This window comes from Cetorhinus maximus, chromosome 19 (genome assembly GCF_964194155.1).
Source record: "Cetorhinus maximus chromosome 19, sCetMax3.hap1.1, whole genome shotgun sequence".
NCBI classification, from domain to species: Eukaryota; Metazoa; Chordata; class Chondrichthyes; order Lamniformes; family Cetorhinidae; genus Cetorhinus; species Cetorhinus maximus.
In genome coordinates, this window is record NC_135897.1 from 12,336,985 (window position 1) to 12,357,453 (window position 20,469).

The 20,469-nt window shown below is 42.4% G+C and overlaps 1 protein-coding gene across 5 annotated transcripts in view; it reads left to right on the forward strand.

Annotated features, from left to right (window-relative positions):
• The first annotated feature begins 6,505 nt into the window (after nt 1-6,505).
• Nucleotides 6,506-20,469, forward strand: part of farp2 (FERM, RhoGEF and pleckstrin domain protein 2) — a 188,895-nt gene continuing 174,931 nt past the window's right edge. For 3 of the 5 annotated variants that reach the window (XR_013579581.1, XM_078563522.1, XM_078563523.1), the window contains exon 1: nt 6,512-6,728. Coding sequence is in view for 4 of the 5 variants with exons in the window: in XM_078563522.1 (XP_078419648.1) it covers nt 6,534-6,728 (195 nt within the window). In the remaining variant the exon portion in view is untranslated. Of the gene's footprint in view, nt 6,729-20,469 lie in introns of all 5 variants that reach the window. The other 2 variants (XM_078563521.1, XM_078563524.1) reach the window with 1 other exon arrangement.

Below are 20,469 nucleotides of genomic sequence, written 5' to 3' on the forward strand. Positions count from 1 at the left end.
GCTGTGGCCCTAGGGGAGGGGTGGGGGAGCTGTTGGGGTGACTGGGGAGAGGGTGGTGGCTGGGGGTCGTTGGGGTGGGGGGCAGAGGCACGGCTGGGGTTAGGGGACACTGCCAGGGGTAGGGGAGAGGGGAGCAGCCAGGGGTAGGATGACGGCTGGGGCTCCGGGGAGAGGTGGTGCCACCTTTGGGTCGGGGAAAGGGGGCACCCTTCCGGAGGGTAGGGGTGAGAAGACTAGGTGCCCCCAACCCCCAAGGGTAGAGGAGAGGGGCCGGGCCCCCGGGGACTGAGTTGTTCTGTGGCTTTTTTGGGTCCACGTGTCCCAGGGACTTTCCCTGGCAGCCCCTCTTATTCTTAGGCATTGGAGGTTGGAGATGGGCTTGAGGTACCCCTAGAGTAGCTGGGTTCTTGTGGACGGTGTTACTGCACAAATAAACAGCTTCACCCAGCTGGGTGATCAGTGTTCTTGCATGAAACTTTGTGTTTGATACTGTTCCCACACTACATCCTCCCTCCATGGAAAAGTTGTGTTGATCTCCACGCTGCCCCACTATCTGAAAATATGGGGCCAGATTCTGCCTCTATGCTGACAACAATCAGATTTACCTCACCACCTCTCCATCCCTCCACTACCTCTGTGCTGGCAGGCTATTTTCTGACATCCTGTTTCAGATGAGCTGCCATTCCTTTAGTGAAACACTAGGAAGAGTGACACCATCGTATTCCTGTCTCTGTCTTAGTCCATCTTCTGATGAAACTATCCATGACTTTGTTACCTCTGGACTTGACTATTCCAATAATCTCCTGACTGCATCCCATTCTCCAACCTGCACAGACCCTTGCTGTCTGTATCCTATCCAGCACCAAGTCGTGCACATTCAGCCTTGCTGTTACTGAAGATCTACGCTGGCTCTTGGTCCCCAAAGCATTCAATTTGAAAAATTCTTGTCCCTCTGTTTAAATATCTTCATGGCATCAGCTCTCCATACCACTTTAACCCACAACCCTTCCAGGAATTTGTTTCTTTAACTCTGGCCCCTTGAGCATCTCCCACTCTCTTCGTCTGCCATTGTTGGCTGTGCCTTCAGTTGTCTAGGCATCACAATCTGAAATTCCTTTCACAAACCTCTCCATCTCTCTCCTTATTTAATATCCATGAGTATTGCAGTTACGTACTGGGAAGACCAAACCTACTGCTTTCATCTTTGTAATATCTTCTGTCTCCACCCTTGTCTCAGCCATTGACTGTTGATGCCCTCATCTATACTCATGTTACCTCTAGACTTGTTCCAATACTCACTTGGCTGGCCTGCCACCTTCCACTCTCTGTAAGCTTCAGTTCATCCAGCACTCTGCTATCTGTATTCTAACTCTCACCAAGTTCTGTTCAAACATCACCCCTAGCTCACTGACCTACAGTGGCTCCTGGTCTGGCAGTACTTCACATTTCACACTCTTATCCTTGTGTTCAGATCTGTGTGGCCACACCCCTCACTGTTTCTGTAGTCGTTTCCAGCCTACTGGGATCACAATACTGGCCTTTTGTGCACCCCTGATTTTAATTGTCCCACCATTTGGTGGCCGTGCCTTCAGCTGCCTAGGAAGTAAATTCTGGAATTCCCTCCCTTAAGCTCTCCACCTTAAAACTTACCTCTTAAACCAAGCTTTTGGTCATTTGTCCTAATATCACTTTTGTGGTTTGATGTTCAATGTTGTTTGCACCTGTGAAACACTTTATGATGTGCTGTCATAATGGATTCAGGGGAAGGTGGCAGGTTGGATCCAAAATTGGGTTGGTGACAAGACACAAAGGGTAACAGTCGATGAATGTTTTTGAGAATGGAAAACAGATTCCAATGATGTTCCACAGGGCTCAGTGTTGGGGCCCTTGCTGTTTGTTGTATATATTAATGATTTAGACTTAAATGTGGGAGGTATGATTGGGAAATTTGAAGATGATGCAAAAATTGGCCATGTGGTTGATAGTGAAGAGGATAGATGTCGACTACAGAAAGATATCAATGGTTTGTTTGAGTGGGCGGAGAAGTGGCAAATGGAATTCAGTCTGGAAAAGTGAGGTGATGCATTTGGGTAGGGCAAACAAAGCAAGGGAATACTTAATAAACAGGGAGTCATTGAGAGGGGTTGAGGAAATGAGAGACCTTGGAGTGCATGTCCCCAGGTCCTTGAAGGTGGCAGGACAGGTGGACAAGGTGGTCAAGGAAGCATATGGAATGCTTTATTGGGCGAGGTACTGAATACAAAAGCAGGGATGTAATGATGGAACTTTATAAAATGCTGGCACAGCTCTGGTCATCACATTACAGGGAGGACATAAGTGCACTGGAGAGAGTGCAGAGGAGATTTACAAGAATGCTGCCAGGGCTTGAAAATTGCAGCTATGAGGAGAGATTGGATAGGCTAGGGTTGTTTTCATTAGAATAGAGGAGGCTAAGGGGCGACCTAATTGGGGTGTATAAAATTCAGGGGCCTAGATAGGGTAGACAGCTGAGGGGTCAATTAGTAGGGGACATAGATTTAAGGTGATTGGTAGAAGGATTAGAGGGGACATGAGGAAAAACTTTTTCACCCAGAGTGTGGTGGGCATCTGGAATTCACTGCCTAAGTTGGTGGTTGAGGCTGAAACGCTCAACTCATTTAAAAGGTACCCGGACCCCCATCTGAAGTGCTGTAACCTGCAAGGCTACGGACCAGGTGCTGGAAAGTGAGATTAAAATGAGCAACTAGTTTCTTTTTTTCTCTCTTTGGCTGGTGTAGACATGATGGGCTGAATGGCCTCTTTCTGCACCGTAACTTTTCTATGGTTCTAACCTCTGTTTTAGCCTCAAATCTTCAGGATTAACCAGGAGCACAGTGTCAAGTATTTCCTAAAAAGTCCTGAAGCCCTTTACAAGTAAACACTGAAAAGTCAACTTAAAAAATAAATATTTGTGACTTTACCAGTGAAGGTGAGACCACAATTCTAGTTTTTGTGTTAATCTACATGAACATTGCCCGTGTTCATATAAATGAGAGACAGCATATCATTGGCCGATGCTCTATGAAGCAAGCTTGGTGCTGAAAAGCTGGTTTAAGGCTGATTGGGTAGGGGTGTACAGGGTATGTTTCAGAGGTGGAATTGTGGATAAGAAGTTAGCAGGAAGGTTTTGGGGTCAAGCATCTAGCGGTCAGCAAAATGCAGAAGGGCTTGGATGATTGCAGGCCAGCAGTCAAAAGGGTGAGCGCAGGCTTGTTTTTGAAGTAACAGGCATTCAATGGTGTTACTTGGGCCAGTAGGTTGTTACAACAGCAGTGCTGGCGTTGTAGCAAACTTCGAGCCTCATGACCCCTGAGTGAAGTTAGGCCTCAGGGTATTTCTGACAGGGAATGGCTGATGTTATTTTAATAATTTTTACATTTTAATTTGCACAGTATCCTGTTGTTATAATTTGGGTATTGTACTGGCAGTCGGTTCCTGCTGTGCTCTATGTTTTGTACATTCAGGAGTTCGCAGATTGTTATCGCTGTGTAATTTTATAACTCATCTAAAATTATGCAAATTTGCCACCCCAATTAATAAAACTTTGAATAATGTTCTACAGTAACCCTAAAATAATTTAACCCTCTGAGGTTTCTGCATGTGCACATTTGCATGTGCTCTCTACTCATAATGGTTCATACAAGGACAGGATTTTCTACACTGGTTATTTAAGGCAGGCTTTTACAGTATTTATTGTCCATAGTTGCTATTTTTGTGACAAATCAAATAATTAAGAGTTCACATATCTGAATCTGAGCCATACAAGTGTGGAATTTTCACTACCTGGACGAAAGGTCAGTCACAAACTGAAGTAGCAAATGAACATGGTGTCACATGGGTAGTAATGCAAAAGCAAAATACTGTGGTTGCTGGAAATATGAAATAAAAACAAAAAAATTCTGGAAATAATCAGGTTGGGTAGCATCTGTAGAGAGAAATAGTTAACGTTTCAGATTGGTGACCTTTCATCAAAAATAGGTTCTGATGAAAGGTCATCGAGCTGACATGTTAATTCTAGCTCTCTCTGCACACATGCTGCCTGCCCTTCTGAATGTTTCTGGCATTTTAAGTCTTTATGCCATTTGGGGAATAATCAGCAAACGGGTGAGAAATGACATGCAGTGGCTGCACACTTCCAAACTCAATGGTGCTGCTTTGTTCAAACCAGCAAGTGATTAAAAATATCCCAGGATGTTTCAAACCAATTTTATTAGAAAAAAACTGGAACAACCGCAGGAGTTGGGTTTTGCCGTTTTTGTCTGTGGTCAATATGGGATGGATCAAGAAGATATGGATAAACTTTGTAGTAACTCCTAAGAAAATAATTGGAGAAGTCAATGAAGTGACCTCTGAAATCATGTGATTGGTTTTCACCAGCTCTGACTGCATTACTTCAAAAGTGCCACGAAGCAGGACCTTTGTGGAAATCTTAAACCAAAATGACTTACACCTTTCAACAAGTATTTTTAAAAATTAATTCATGAGATGTGGGCGTCGCTGGCTAGGTCAGCATTTATTGACCTTGAGAAGGTGGTGGTGAGCTGCAGTCCATGTCCACGTGGTGTAGGTACACCCACAGTACTGATAGGAAGAGAGTTCCAGGATTTTGACCCAGCGACAGTGAAGGAACGGCGATATATTTCCAAGTCAGGATGGTGTGTGGCTTGGAAGGGATGTTGGGGGAGAAAGTGTATTTATAGGAACAAAAACAAAAATGCTGGACATACTCAGCAGGCCTGACAGCATCTGTGGAGAGAAAGACAGAGTTAACGTTTTGAGTCTGTATGACTCTACTTCAGAAGAAACAGAGTAGGAAACTGAGTATGGAGTGTGTGGCTCATCTGGACACCAATGTGGATGGATTGAAACACACCTCTTCTGTTATCAGTAAAAGTGAACAACACTTAAGATATTTCAAAAATGTTCATCACTTCCCTGGGGCAGCTGTTTACCATTTCAATCGACGATCTTGATGACTTCCACCATTTTAGAGCAGTACATTAGATCTGTGCACAAAAAAAAAATCAGCTGCGGATATTGTATAACGTTAATTGTTATAGATAAATGTACTGCACATCATGTAATTTCCTGAATGCCCAAAGAACATTACTTCTTACCTTCAGCTGATGGATGCTGGCATAATCAAGAGTCACTTGGAGGTTTCTGGTTAGAGAAAGACACAACTCCGTTCTCGCTCAGTTTTGAGGGTGCAATCAATTTTGTTGCTGGATATTGGAATTTTGGTACTTAGAACCGCATAGTGAACTGCTTTTGTTAGTTTTGAACCATACAATTTCTGCAAAAATTAAATCAGTGGCCTGTTCCTTTATGTTACTCAATTTTATCCAGCCTTTTTTTTAAAAAAAGGATACATAGATTGTAATCAAAATGGTAGGCTAGACATAATTAACTGTGGTTAACAGTAGTTGGGGGAAGGTGGGGTTCATTTGGTTTAGTTGCACTTAATGTTCTGGGATTGGATAGACATGGAGTTGACTACTTTTTTGAACAGTGCTGTGGGTGAGGTTGGATGAGGGCAGGAAATGTGGGTTTTGGCAAAAGTTGAGAGAGGATTCCTGGGGTTTAGCACATAGACTTGCATTTAGAGGAGGACTGGAGCAGGAGAAAGGAATAGAGATTGTCAACATTGGAGGTTAGGGAGCTGGGAGTAGTGTCTGTGAAGGAGATAAAATGAGGCATTCTGTTAAAGAAATTGCCTTTCCTCTCATGTGGTCTTTGGTTTCAATATTTCCCCTGCTTTCCTGGCAGTGATTAGGTAACCTGGCACAGATCCTGGAAACTTTGCCTGTGCTGCTGTGACTACCACCCCTGCTCCAAAACCCACCAGGAGCATTCTTCACCAGAGCATTTTTGTGGCACTGTTTGAAGAAGAGCAGGTGACTTCTGATGTCTTTTAAGGCTATCCTGAGAAGGTGAAAGATGCTATGTAAATACAAGTTTCTTTATTTTCTGTCTTTCTACCGATCTATCTGACTCTGTTTTTCTTCCCTTCTGTTTACTACAAGAGCCTGTTGTACCACTCACTGATGCCTGTTTTAATATTTTTAAATTACTTGACTTTCCCTACCTCCAAACAAAGTACAGTAGCACAATCTGTGTACGTGACTGGATAGCTAGAGATAGTAGTAAACAGACAGACATGAGCAGACTTTACAAACCAACCCTTCAGCTTAATAAGCAGATCTTTTGTCAAAATGTAAACAGACAAAAGAATTAGTTAGAACAGTTTCTGATGCTGGTCTGGAGCAGTCTTAATGCATTATTGGTTTGCTTTCATGGTTTACACAAGGAAACTTTTGTGTACCTCTCTGATGTCAGCTGCTGTACGATATTAGTAAATATGAAGAAGAAATTGCAGTTTTGCACCTAAGTAGCAAATTACTGTATGGTTTAAAATGAAGTTGTGATCTGGCAGCAAATATATAAACCTGAGTTTGTCTTTCCTAGACTACATCTGTTGCCCGTGGTGAGTGATGGAGGAGATGGAAGGAACGTATCGAGTGTTGCAGACTCCTGGAGCTCGACTTGGAGCACAGACACATGCAGCGGTTAGTACATTGGAGCCGGGGCAAAGCCTCTCCATGGCATCGTCTCTCAAAACTCGGGGCAGAGGGATCCAGCTTGTGGTCCAGTTACTGGATGATGTACAGGAGCAGGTTGAAGTAGAGGTGAGAAATGTTTGTTTCCAAAGGGGAAGTTGAGTGGTTTTGCCAATTTTTATGTACAGAAAATGCTGCTTTTTGCAAATAATTGAAAACATTGCCTATATATTAATTGGGCACCCTTTATCTGCTGTTAGGAATTACATGATAAAAGAAGACCAAGATCCATCTAGTTTACCATTTACCATCCTGGTACAACAATAATGGAGTTGTTGACTAATCATAGCAATGCCAGACCTGGACATGACAGTAGGAAAACCCCCAGTGGTGGGGAGTTTTGGAAACAATAATTCACAAGCATGCCATACTTAACATAAATCATGCCTTCAAGTTGCTCCTATGCTGTATCGCAAAATACTATTTCCTAAGTTGGAATGTTGTGCCACTCCATCACTCGACCATCTCTACTTTCATTGCATCACCCATTGGGTTTTGCACAGCACTTTTGTTACCCCAGGGACCATTGCAAAGCTGGGATTTTGCATCAAAAACATTAGCAACCTGCAGGTTAGCTGGTGCGTGTGAACCAATTCACTAGTGTGAACCATAGTGAAAGCAGGGGCGCAGGTTGGAAAAATACCTATTAACAAATAGATAACTCAAGCTATAGATAGTAAGTTCTTTGGGAAGATAGTGATCCAGTATCAGTTTTGAATTTGGAAAAGTTAATTTGTGGTATTTGTTTTAGAAATTATTCTGAAAACTAAATTTGCTGATTCATATTTCCATTATTTTTAATGAAGTTAATTATTTTTGCTATTCAAAAAGATATGTCCAGTGGCGTATTTCTTACCCGTCGTATTGAAGGTATTGCACTTCACTTTTATCTGTGGCCACAATATTAGAACCTGAACATCTGTATAGTCCAGTGTGAATAGTGTGAATTTAATTCTGTAGCGGGAGTTAAAGCAGGAAGGGGCCTAGTTGTGATGGTCAGTTGATACCGAACATGTTAAATCATTAGACTGGCAAAAACACAGTGATTAGAATGTTTGATTGCATTGTTACATCAGTAGACATTGTGTTGAAGTGTGCAATGCTAAAACTATACAGTTGCCTGGCCAGGCAGCTCATTTATATTTGTGTGTTCAGGCTCCTATATGGTCTCGCTGGCAGATTTCACCCCCAACTACCAATGCTTCCTCTTTCCTCAACCCACATTGGCTAGTGGGTAAACCTCAGGAAGTCACAAAACCATTAATTGTTATTCAGAGTGACTTGCTCCTATCTTGTAAAGGCCTAACTATCTTCATCACCTTAAGCATGTAAACTTGTAAACTTTTTTAATAATGAATACCTGGGTCAGATCCTCTCCGGGCCACTGCATCTTGAATGTTTTTTAATTTTGTCAATTTAAGGGTCAGATAGAGCTGGGGGAGGTCATTGCATTGGAACATTCTAGCTATGAATGTGGTGTACAGTGGAGTTTCAAGGGCTAAGCCATAATGTCTAAGAATTGTTAGAAGGATAGCCAGGTGATTGATCTCTTTAACTTGAAAGAATTGAGTTTAGTAGAAGTAGTTTACGATATTAAACAGCAAAGATCAGTCTTACCTGGAAGGCTATTTTATGGATACTCGAACTAGGGGGCATGGGTGAAAGGAAAATAGTACAGATGTTGGGAAGAACTTCACATAAAATGTGCTGTACGTGGGTTCCAAAAGGCACTTGATAAAGTGTTGCACAACAGACTTGTGAGCAAAGTTCTAACACAGGAATAAAAGGGACCGTAGTAACATGGATATGAAATTAATTGAGTGACAAGAAACAGTGTAGTGGTTAATGGATGTTTTTCGGGCTAGGGGAAGGCTTGTAATTGAGTCCCCAAGGGGTCGGTGTTAGGACCCTTGCTTTTCCTGATATAATTAATGACCTAGACCTTGGTGTATAGGCATGATTTCAAAATTTGCAAATTATATGAAACTTGGAACATTGTGAATAGTGAGGAGGATAGTATAGAACTTAAAAATATTGTAGGTTGGTGGAATGGGCAGAGAAGTGCCAGATGAAATTTACGCAAAGAAATTTGAAGCGATTCATTTTGGTAGGAAGAACATAGGGAGACAATATAAAATAAAGGGTACAATTCTAAAGGGGGTGCTGGAGCATAGGGGTGTGTATGTGTGTTAAGTCATTGAAGGTAGGAGGGCAATTTGAGAGAGTGGTCAATAAAGCATACAGTGCCCTAGACTTTAATAGGGGCATAGAGTACAAAATAAAGGAAGTTATGTTAAATTCGTGTAGAACACTAGTTCGGCCTTAAATGGAGCATTGTGTCCAGTTCTGGGCACCAGACTTTAGGAAAGATGTGAAGGCATTGGAGAGAGTGCAGCGAAGATTTGCAAAAATGGTTCCAGGGATGAGGGGCTTCAGTTATGTAGCTAGATTGGAGACGTTGGGACTGTTTTCCTTGGAGAAGAGAAGGTTGAGAGGAGATTTGATAGAGGTATTCAAAATCATGAGCGGTCTGGACAGAGTACAAAGGGGGAAACTGTTCCCATTAGTGGAAGCATCGAGAATAAGGGGGCACAGATTTAAGATTATTGGCAAAAGAAGCAATGGTGACATGTGGACATGTTTTTTCACGCAGTGAGCAGTTGGGATTTTGAATGCATTGCCTGAGTGTGGTGGAGGCAGGGTCAATTGAGACATTTGAGGGAATTGGATTATTACCTGTAAAGGAAGAATGAGCAGGGCTATGGGGAGTGGCACTAGGTAATTGGGGTCAAAAGAATAGCTAATTAGCATTCTACCCAGATACAAGGCTCAGAAATTGAATTGGACAGCCATATAAATACTGTGCCAAGAGAGCAGGTCAGAGGCTGGGAATTCTGCGGCGACTGCTCAGCACCTGATTCCCCAAAGTCTGGTAGGTACCCCATCCACTTACCTTCAACATTCACTCCCTCCATCACCGATGCACAGTGACAGCAGCATGTACCATCTACAAGCTGCATTGCAGCAAGTTACCAAGGCTCCTTAGGATTTTCTAAACCTGCGACCTCTACCACCTCGAAGGACAAGGGCAGCCGATGCATGGGAAGACCATCACCTGCAAGTTTCCCTCCAAGTCACATAACATGCTGACTTAGAACCATATCGCTGTTTCTTCATTGTTGCTGCGCCAAAATACTGGAACTCTCTCTCTACCAGCACTATGGGTTTACTGGACTGCAGCGATTCAAGAAAGTGGTTCACCATCACCTTCTTGAGGTCAATTGGGGATGGGCAACAAGTGCTGGTCTAGCCAGCAATGCCTGCATCTTGTGAATGAATGAACTGTTTGCCTTGGAACAGAGGTGGCTAAGGGGTGATGTAATTGACATGTATAAAATTGAGGGACAGGATAGAATAAATAGGGATGACGTTATTTGCCATAGAGGAGTCACAAACCAGGAGGCATAGATTTTAAGTAATTGGTAGAAGGATTAGAGGAGAGATGAGGAAACATTTTTCATCCAGAGGGTGATAGGTTCCTGCAACTCTCTACCTGAAAGGGTGGTAGAGACACAAAATCTCACCGCATTTCAGAAAAGGTACTTGGATGTCCACTTGAAGAGCTGTGACCTTATGAGTTATGTGAGTTATGGGCTTAATGCAGGAGGGTGGGATTAGAGCTCTTTATCAATGGACATGAATACGATGGGCTGAATGGCCACCTCAGTCCTAAATTTTCAAAGATTTCTATGATTATAAATGTATATGCATCTCCCTCCATGTCCTTTCAGATGCCTGCTTTGTCCTGCTCCTGAGCTACCAGCCCAGATGGCCAGCCAGCTACACTGTATTTGTGCCTTCATGATCTTGGAGTGTCCCAAAATGTTTTACAGTCAATCTAGTATTTCTGAAGTATAGTCACTGTCGTAATGTAGGAAATGCGGCAGTCAGTTTGGGAAGATATTATCTCATTGCTATTAATAAGACAATGAGCAGATAGCCTGTTCATGATGTTGGTTGAGATTTAAGTATTGGCCAGGATACTGGAGAGAACTCGTAGAATAATGTCATGGGTTCTTTTATCTCCAATAGTGAGGGCATACTGGTTGCGGTTGACGGTTTTATCTGACAGTGCAGTATTCTGGCAGTATTGCACTGGACTGCTGGCCTAGATTATATGATCAAAGTCTCTGGAGTGGCATTTGAACCCACACCCTCTGACTAAGAGGTGAGTGCTTTCCACTGAGCCATGGCTAAAGGCTAGATTGAAATCAGCACAGTTAGTGGCGTGGAAACTGAATAAGAACTCATCCTCTCAACTGTAGATAAGCAAGGGGGAAAGAATATAGGCGGTGGTGTGGTGTTCCTTATAGTAGTTTTGTAAAGTGGTTTAGCAGTGGTACTCACTGTAAATTTAATGGACCACTGCCATACCTCAAAGTGACTTCAGTAAAGGAGAAATGATATATTGGGGTCTTGGTAGGTTCCACTGCTGCTAAATGGTCATATTTTAGACAAAGTTTTGAAGTCTTATAGGAGGTGGGTGAGGTCTGACATTTTGATCATATAGGTAGTGTAGAAGGAATTTCACTCTATGGTTAGAACATAGGCGCAGGAGTAGACCTCATGGCCTCTCCCCAGCCTGCCTCGCCATTGAATGTGATCATGGTTGATCTTCTGCCTCAACTCCACTTTCCCACTAGCTCCCCATATCTCTCTGTTCCCTGAGAAACTAAAAATCTACCTATCTCACCTTGAACATACGCAGCAACGGAGCAGCCAAAACCCTGCAGAGTAGACAGTTCCAAAAATTCACAACCATCCGAGTGAAGAAATTTCTCCTTGTGTCAGCCCTAAATGATTGACCCCTTGTTTTGAGGCTGTGCCCCAGGAGTTCTAGATTCCCGAGCCAGGAGAAACAATTTCTGTCTATCCTGTTAAGAACCTTCAGAACTTTGTATGTTTCAATAAGATCACCTCTCATTCTTCTAAACTCCAGAGAGTATAGGCCCAATTTGCTCAGCCTCTCACCATAGGACAGCCCTCCCAGCCCAGGAACCAATCTAATGAACCATCACTGTGTGTCTAATCAAGTCTTATTACAAAAGATTGTCCTGCCCAAGGTGTGAAGACGAAAAATCCAACCAACTTCAAATTCTGAGAGCTCTAATTTTCACAAGCTTGTATTATACAATTCGAGGGGTAGGTGACAAAGTACAGATGACCCAAAGCTAACAGCTTGTGTAATGGTAAAGATGTACCATTGAGCATCCAACATACATAGCTCTTTGGAGCATGCCAAAATGTCTGATAACACTGCAAACAGAGCATTGTTTTTTGCAGTGAAGCTTTGGTAAACTTGTAGATTATCCTATGAATTCAAGCACAGTTGCTTAATGCTGTTCTTTTTCCTATTATTTGAGCAGTAACTCCCTACTTTCATGTCTTGTCTGATCTGATGTATAGATATTCAGCTTAACTGAAACACATGGTAACTTACAGCAGCTGCCCTTTTGTGACTTTTGCCATTCACTCCTTGTGGCCTCAAGGAATACTGGAATGGACCCCTGTCACCCTGAATTGTCTCCCTCAGTTGTCTGCAACGTTCTTGCAGCTGAAAGGATGAGAGACTGGGCTACATTGCCATCAGAGACTTCCTGATCACTTGTTGGGTTGGATAAACTGCTCCCAATGGCACTCAGCCATCAGTCCAGGAAAATCGCATGTTTGATCCCTGACCAGTTCTCTCAGGAAGTCCTAGCTGGCACAGTGGCTGATCTGATCGTGAATAGGTTGTGGGTTGACTCCTGGGATAGCCAATAATGCTTGATGGTCTTTCCTCAAGAAATGGTGAGGGCAGGAAGTAGGAATGATACTTATGTACAGCTGGCTGTGGTCATCTGTGGTTGGGTTTAAAGAAATATTTCGAGGAGCATGGAAGGAGCTTCAGTTTGGATGGTAGAAATGCCTGATTGTCTTAAGGTCAGCACAAAACCCTGCTAGGTTTAAATTCAGAGCTTCAGTTTGCAAAACGCCCTGTGTTGTATGATTCTGGAGCAGGTGACAGAAAAGGTAAGCATTAGATGCCTAAAACTAAGTTTATGCACCCAATCTTATTTTTATACCAGGCACCATGGCACAATGTCATTGTCTGATAGCACTGCAAGCAGGGCATTCTTTTCTTCAAGTGTAATATTGTTGAATTGTAACTGCAGTGTCCTGCAAAGAGTGTGATGAAAAACTAGTTGATTTGTTTTTGGATGATTCTTGGGTAGTTAGGTTTTTGACATGCTTCTGAGGACATTGTTCAATGTGATGGTGGCATGCTGCATTCTTTTATAATAGACTATTGACCTTGATGGGCAGCTTCAAGCTGTACAAAAGCAGGATGATGATACTGTTGAAGCTCTGCGGGCTTCTTGATGCTGGTTAAGGGAGGAGAGTTGGCAGGACACTGGGAGAACTCCCTTTTCTGCAAGTGATGTGGGATTTTTTAACATATACTTAAATCATGCTTTGCCTCCCTGGTTAACATTTCCAAGGAGCAACAATCTCGGTGTTGCACTGTCATGAAAACCTATCTTTAGATAATAAACTAAACCCCTGATTATGGACCTTGAGCCCACAAACTTTTTACCAGTACTGATATCAACTGTGTCAAACCAGCACAAAGGATATTGGACAGAGAGAGTGTGTGTGTACTTGTGTGGAAATGCTTTTCAAAACTTATTTAGAAATAGGCTGCTACGTTTCCTCCATTATAATCTATTTGGATTGCTCACTAGAGCATTTCTTTGGTATACTACTATAGCCAGAGCAGTGGTCTTCACTCAACTCACCTGTTCTGTAAAGAATTGGAATTGAGGGATGCCGGTGAATTAAGAATTAAGAAGTCTGTGCATGAAAGGTTTGTAGCAGCATTATAATTCCCTGATCCTGCCGGTAGTTATGGATGTTTTGATCAGTGGGGTTTATTCTAGTGCTCTTCATGTAAAGGCCAGCATTTCATTAGCTGCCTTGGTTGTTTTCTGTAACTGTCATGACATTTTAATAATCGATGTACCAGGACCCCCAATTCTCTTTGGCCCGCCAATGTTTCTAGCTGTTCACCATTTAGAAAGTACCCTATCCTTTTTAGATTCAACGTGGATGACCTCACATTTGCCTACATTGAAATCCATTTGTCACAGTTTTGCCCATTCACTTAATCTCTCAATATCTCCTTGTAATTTTATGCTTCCACCTCCAGTGCTTGTGATGCCACCTAGTCAGGCAAACCTGGATATGTGGCTTTCTATCCAGTCACCCACATTATTAATAAATATGGTGAACAGTTGAGGCCCCCACCACAGAACTTTTCTGGATAGGTTATGCTAATGAGAGTACTTGCCTATTATCCCTACTCTCACTTGCCATTCAGCCAATTTCCTAGCCAGGTCAGTAATTTTCTTTCAAGTTTTTTATTTGATTTCAGATAAGTCTTTTATGGGAATTACCTTCTGGAAGTCCATACAAATCAGATATAGAGAAATCTGACACCTCAAAAAATTCAATCAGATTAATCAATGATCTACCCTTTACCAATCCATGCTGAATCTCCCTGAAGTGTTCAGTTGCCTTATCCTTAATTATAAACTTTAACCATTTCCTGACAACATATTTAGGCTAACTGGTCTATAATTCTCTGGTTTCTCCCTTTTACCTTCCTTAAAAAGTGGAGTGACATGCATAATTTTCCAAATCTATAGGAACAGTTCTCGAGTTGAGAAAACTTTGGAGGATAAAGCTGAGTAAACAGAGCCAATGAGAGTTCTGTCTCATCCCAGCTTTAAATGTTTTGGGGGAAGGGTAGGGCTATGTGGGAAATATTATTTGGAGGCTACCCAGCACCTTCTAACTGAGAAATATTTAAATATCTGAATTTAGTTCTGTTTTCAGTATTGTGAAATGTGATCTTTGTACAGGGGAATGTGATAATGGAAACCTGTGTGTGTGGTTTCATAGTGCAATTTGTATTGCACGCCGTGGCACTGTATAGAATTCAGAAGGAAGTATCGTAAGAAAGACCTTATTCAGTGGGCTAATGCTTTTTAAAAGTGATTAGAACTTTACACTGCAGTCTGGTTGGAGTTTGTTCACAATGCTTTGCAGGTGACACCATGAAAAGCACACCAGAGAGCACTTTGCTCAGACTCTTAGCCCTCGTCATTTTTGACTGCCTATTGTGATGTAGGATTAGGATTTGATTTGTATTTTAAGCGTCGTTTTTGGCAGGAAGGGTAAAGAATTGTGTTTGGCATCAGAATAGGTATACCAGCAGGAAATCAGAGCCGGATTCCTCGTGCTTTTCCAGTGCTAACTGTAAATTATCTGTTTAAATTGGCAAAGGTCCCATATGTATTTTAGCCATGTATTTGTGGGAGGGGTGGTAGTTATCTTGCGTCTGCTTACACAGCACTGGCTTGTAGACTATCTTGGCCTCCATGACACTTGTGTCTGCTCAAGGTTAGGTGGAGCTTCCTATCACTGCAGTCTAGTCAGCATTTATCTGGCACAGAGGAATGGAACTTGTGTGGGTGTAGTTATTTTTTGGACTGGTTGAACCTGTCTCCAATTCCCTGGCGTGTATTGTATTAGCAGTAGTATGTTTTTAATTAAGTAACCCTGCTTTCTTTGCAAAGATTTGAAGGTGGTAATCGGAGTTTTCTGAGGAAATGCAATTCTTTGTATTTTATCCTTGCCTTTTGGGACAGAAGGTTGCATTATTAAGTTGCAACTCTAGTTAATATTGCATTTCCCATATTCAGTTGTCTCGAGGGTAATCGCTACACTTGCCCTGTGATTCTGTTGCTTCTCCTGAAGTTACTGTGCACCTGACTGAGGCCTTTAGTTTCTGCCTATGGTATCTTCTTGCCAAGTGCTGTAGTGCATGACTTACCCTTGTTTGTTGTCTTCTCTCCTACTTGACAGCTGGGATCAAAAATCCATCTTGAGGGGTGAAAGGCGTGGAGGGCGGGGGGCAGTTGGTGTGGTTGGTAGGTGTGCATCTGACACACATTGCAGCTTAGAAAGTTAGATCAGAGCATTTTCTAAATGGTGAAAAGTGAGGAACTGTGGAGGAGTAAAGAGGTTTTGGGGTCTATGTATTATGTACTAAAAACTAGTATACAGATATTAAAATATAGCAATAAAAGGAGCTAATGGCATGTTGGCTTTGTTGAATACAAAGGAGTGGAAGTAATGTTTCAGTTGTATAAAGCTCTGATTCGACCCCATTTAGAGTACCTATACTGTGTTCAGTTCTGGGCATTGCACCTCAGGAAGGATATATTAGCCTTGGAGGAAGTGGAATGCAGATTCACCAGATCAATGCTGACCTTAGATGGTTAAACTATAAGGACAGTTTGCATATAGTGGTTTTTTCCCCTTGAGTAGAGCAGATTAAGGGTGATCTAATTAAGGCGTTTAGACTGATTAAAGGATTTTATAGGGTAGAGAGAGAATTTTCTCTGGAGAGGAAGTCCTTACTGGGGGTTGGGTGGGTGGTGGGGGTGGTTGTAATAACTTTAAAATTAAAGTTCAGACTGTCAAGGGCTGATATCAGGAAGGACTCCTTCACAAAAAGGGTAATGGAAATCTGAAACGCTACCATCCCCCTCCATCCCCTCAAAAAAACTGTTTCAGTTTTATTGGATAAGGACTAAAGGTTACTGAACAAAGATGGGCTAGATCGAGTTAAGATGTGGATCAATCATTATCTAATTATGTGGTAGAACAGGGTCTGAGTGACTCTTGTGTGTTTTTGTCTCCTTCATTGTGGTTTTTTGACATCACTGGCCCATAGAGAGAAGCTTTGTGACCAAAATGGAAAATCGTAATCCCGGTGTTGCAGCAAATGCTGATGCGCAAATCTGGGCAGCTGTGGTGGTTGCAGTGTTGTCTTTGACCCCCTTCAGTGGCATAAATTACCCATTGGGTCCATCGATTCCATGATGATACCTTCTGGAGCAATCCAGTCAGTCCCACTCCCCCTGCTTGATCCCTGTAAGCTTATTTCCATCCAACTTCCTTTTGAAATCATTATTTGTCATATCCACTCTGCAGCATAAATGGTTTTGATTTAGCTTACTGGGAACTGGGTGATATTGCTTCCATGGAGGTGGGAGGGAGTGCATTCTGTAATATAAACTGAATGTTGTAACCCATGTTCCCTCTAGCTTTTGTTTGCTGTGCTTAAAGGGAACACTGCTTGTGCACTGCCAGTTTGTTCCTTGTGTGGCATGTTCCTGATTGCTGTCTGGCTGTGCACCCACACAGCTTAGAGGGGGTGTTGATTGTAACCTCTCTCCAAGCTTCTGTTTAGTTTTGAGTGCTGTCTCACTGTAATTTGAACGAAAAGCTTTTGCTTTGAGTTCTTTGCTGTTATTTGTTTACCATTTTGTTTTCAGGATTTAGAAGGAATTAAAACTGATTAATGATTCAGTCCCATTCAAAACACACAAGGCTACTTTGGGTCAATGTGTACCAATTATATAATGGTGTGGCAGAGACATTGGCTCCATATCCCTCATTTTTCTCAACCTCTTTGTTGCTTTAAGTGTTGCTGACTACCCTATCATCTTTGACCACCTCTCCTCCATGATCTACCTTCATAGCATTGCATTCTCGTGATTCTATTCCCACTTTTCCTGGTGTAGCTCCTCACAGTACCTTTGTGGTTCTCCCCTCAGCCTCCTCTAATTCCTCAGTTCCATTATGCCTTTCCACCATGTTATCCATAAGCATGGGTTCAGCTCCACACACATGCTGATGAGCACCCAACTTTAACTGTGCGCAAACTGCCTTGACGGCATAACTGTTGGTGCACTGTGTGACGGCCTATGCAACATTGAAAATGAACCAGAACCTTTTTTTTTAGCTAAATGTTGGTAAAGATCAAAGTCAATCAACCAACTGAAACACTCCACCCCAGCCACCATTTTCAGCTACTCACCTAGCTCTGTACCTTGTCCCATCTAGAGCTGGGTTTTAGATTTCACTTCTATTTTGTTACCACCAGCATCTATTTCCAGTTCCTTAATATCATTCTCCCTATCTTACCACAACTGCTGCTAAAGCGACCAACTATGCACGCAGCTTCTCTCGTGATCCCCTGAGCCAACCAGCTCACTCAAAATGTTATTGCCTGCATACTATCTCACACTAAGCAATGCTGATCTATCAATCATGGTGCCTCATCCTTATTTATAAATCTTTCAGTAATTTCACTGCAATTTCTCCAGTCTTGTATCCTGCTGCTGAAATACTTGGAAGCTTTCTGCTCCACGATAGATGATGGCAAATTCAGTCATCCTATCACTGCACTTTGGAATTCTTTTCCTAAGACCCTTTTCCTTGCTGCACCTCTCTCCACCTTGAAACCTCCCAATAACCTATCTTTTGGCTCATACCTTCACTCATCAGCTCTGGCTCAGTTGATAGTGGTCTCGCCTTTATGTCAGAAGGTTGTGGATTCAGGTCAAATTCCAATCTAGTCTGACACTCCAGTGCAGTACCGAGGGAGTGCTGCACTGTCAGTGGTGCCGTCGTTCGGATGAGACGATAAACCAAGGTCACACCTGTGCTGTCAGGTGGATGGAAAAGGTTCCGTGGCATTATTTTGAAGAGGAGCATAGAAATTGTCTCCTGTGTCCTGGCCGATATTAATCCTTCAATAGCTCAAAAAATTATCTGGTCATTATCACATTGCTGCTTGTGGGTATTTGCAGTGTGCAAACTTACTGCCACATTTCCTACACTATAACAGTGATGACACTTCAAAGATACTTCACCTGGGCTCAGCTAGTGCCTTTATAGTTTCAGAACATTTAAATTCAGACATTTCAATGCGACCGAACACTGGCGTGCCACCTCAATGGAGTGCTGGGAGTTTGGTGAGTTGAGGGAGTTTAGTGAGGAGGGGAGGGAGGTGCTCCTTTGCTTTTTCTAACTTTTTCAACCTGTAGGATTGGTTCTTTCTCTACTATAGGGGAAGAAGCATGTTGCTTGGTGAGTATCTGGTAGATATCTTGAGTGGTTAAGATCTCTTCTTCGTGCTTACTGTTAGGGACAGTGTGTTAATAGCCAGTTCAGGACATGGGTGTTAAGGTTGATCTATAAATAAAAATAACCAAAACTTTAAAATTAAAATAATTCAAATAAATGCCTAAAATATACCTGTGTAGTTAAGAAACATGTAACTTTTAGTTGTCAGTGGTACTAGCATTTAATCATGGTAAATTGTAGCACACATAGGAATTACTCTAAGTTAATAAAGAAAGTGATTAAATTAACTAAATAACATAAGCAACAGTAGTAGGACAGGTGTTATGTTGCACCTGTGGAATGTCAGAGCTTTTGGATGCCTAGACGATCCAGGACAAACACGTCTGCAGAAAGTGTAAGCAGCTAGAGGAATTCTGGATCAGGATTATTGACCTGGAAGCTGAATGACTGGACACTTTGTTCCAGAAGACGGTCACACCTCTCAGAATAGGGCTGTCTGTTTTGGTCAGTGGTGAGAGACGGGAGGTTGTGACCGTAAGTGAGGCAGGTAATAAGACCAAGCAGACAGTAGTGGAGGAGCCTCAGATCTTGCAATTTTAAACAGGTTGAGATGCTTTCAACCTGTGCGGATGAAAGTGAGGTCTGTAAGGCGGATGAGCAGGCTGGCCATGGCACCATGGTACAGGAAGCCATTCGAGTGGCGGGTGCAAACAGGAATATAGCCATAGTAAGGTACAGTAGAGTGAGGGGGATTGACACTGTTCTTGCAGCAAAGAGCGAGAGTCCAGACAGCTGTGTTGCCTGCCCGGTGCCAGGGTTCAGGATGTTTGTTCAGGGCTAGAGAGGAACTTGCAATGGGAGGGGGAGGATCCAGTTGTCATGGTCTATGTAGGTACCAACATCATAGGCAGGACAAGGAAAGAGGTTTTGTTTTGTCAGTATGAGGAGCTAGGCACCAAATTAAGAAGCAAAACCTCAAAGGTAATAATCTCTGGATTATTACCAGAGCTGCGTTCAAATTGACATAGGGCAAATAAGATTAGAGAAATGAATGTGTGGCTCAAAGACTGTTGTGGAAAAATGGGTCCTGGTTTGTTGGAGGCTGTACCATTGGGACGGCCTACACCTGAACTGTGGGACTGGAGTTCCAATGAGCTACATAACTATGGAAGCAGAGAGGACTTTAAACTAAAAAAGAGGGATGAGGGATAAAACTTGGGCAGATTTGGCAAATCAAGGGATAGAGTCAAGGCAAGAGAGCAAAATAATAATATGCGAAATGAGGGTGAGAGAATGGCAGGAAGGGACAGAGGGAAAAAACCTAAGAATACATCAACAGTCAAGACTAGATGTTACAAGATAACAAAAAGACAAAACTAAAGGCTCTGTATCTGTGCATAGCATTCATAACAAAGTAAGTTAATTGACTGCAAAGATGAGTGGCATGTCAGATGATTGGTCAGAATATAAAGAACAGCAGAGAATGACTAAAAGGCTAATCAGCAGAAAGAAATTACAGTATGAGAGGAAGCTAGCTAGAAATGTAAAAAACGGATAGCAAGAGTTTCTACAGGTACTTAAAATGGAAAAGAGTAGGTAAAGTGAGAGTTGGTCCTCTGACAATGGGGAGATAGATAATAGTAGGTAATAACAAAATGGAAGATGAAATGAACAAATATTTTGCTTCAGTCTTCACTATAGAGGATACAAAAAACATTCCAGAAATAGCTGTAAATCTGGAGATGGAGGGGAGAGTGGAACTTGG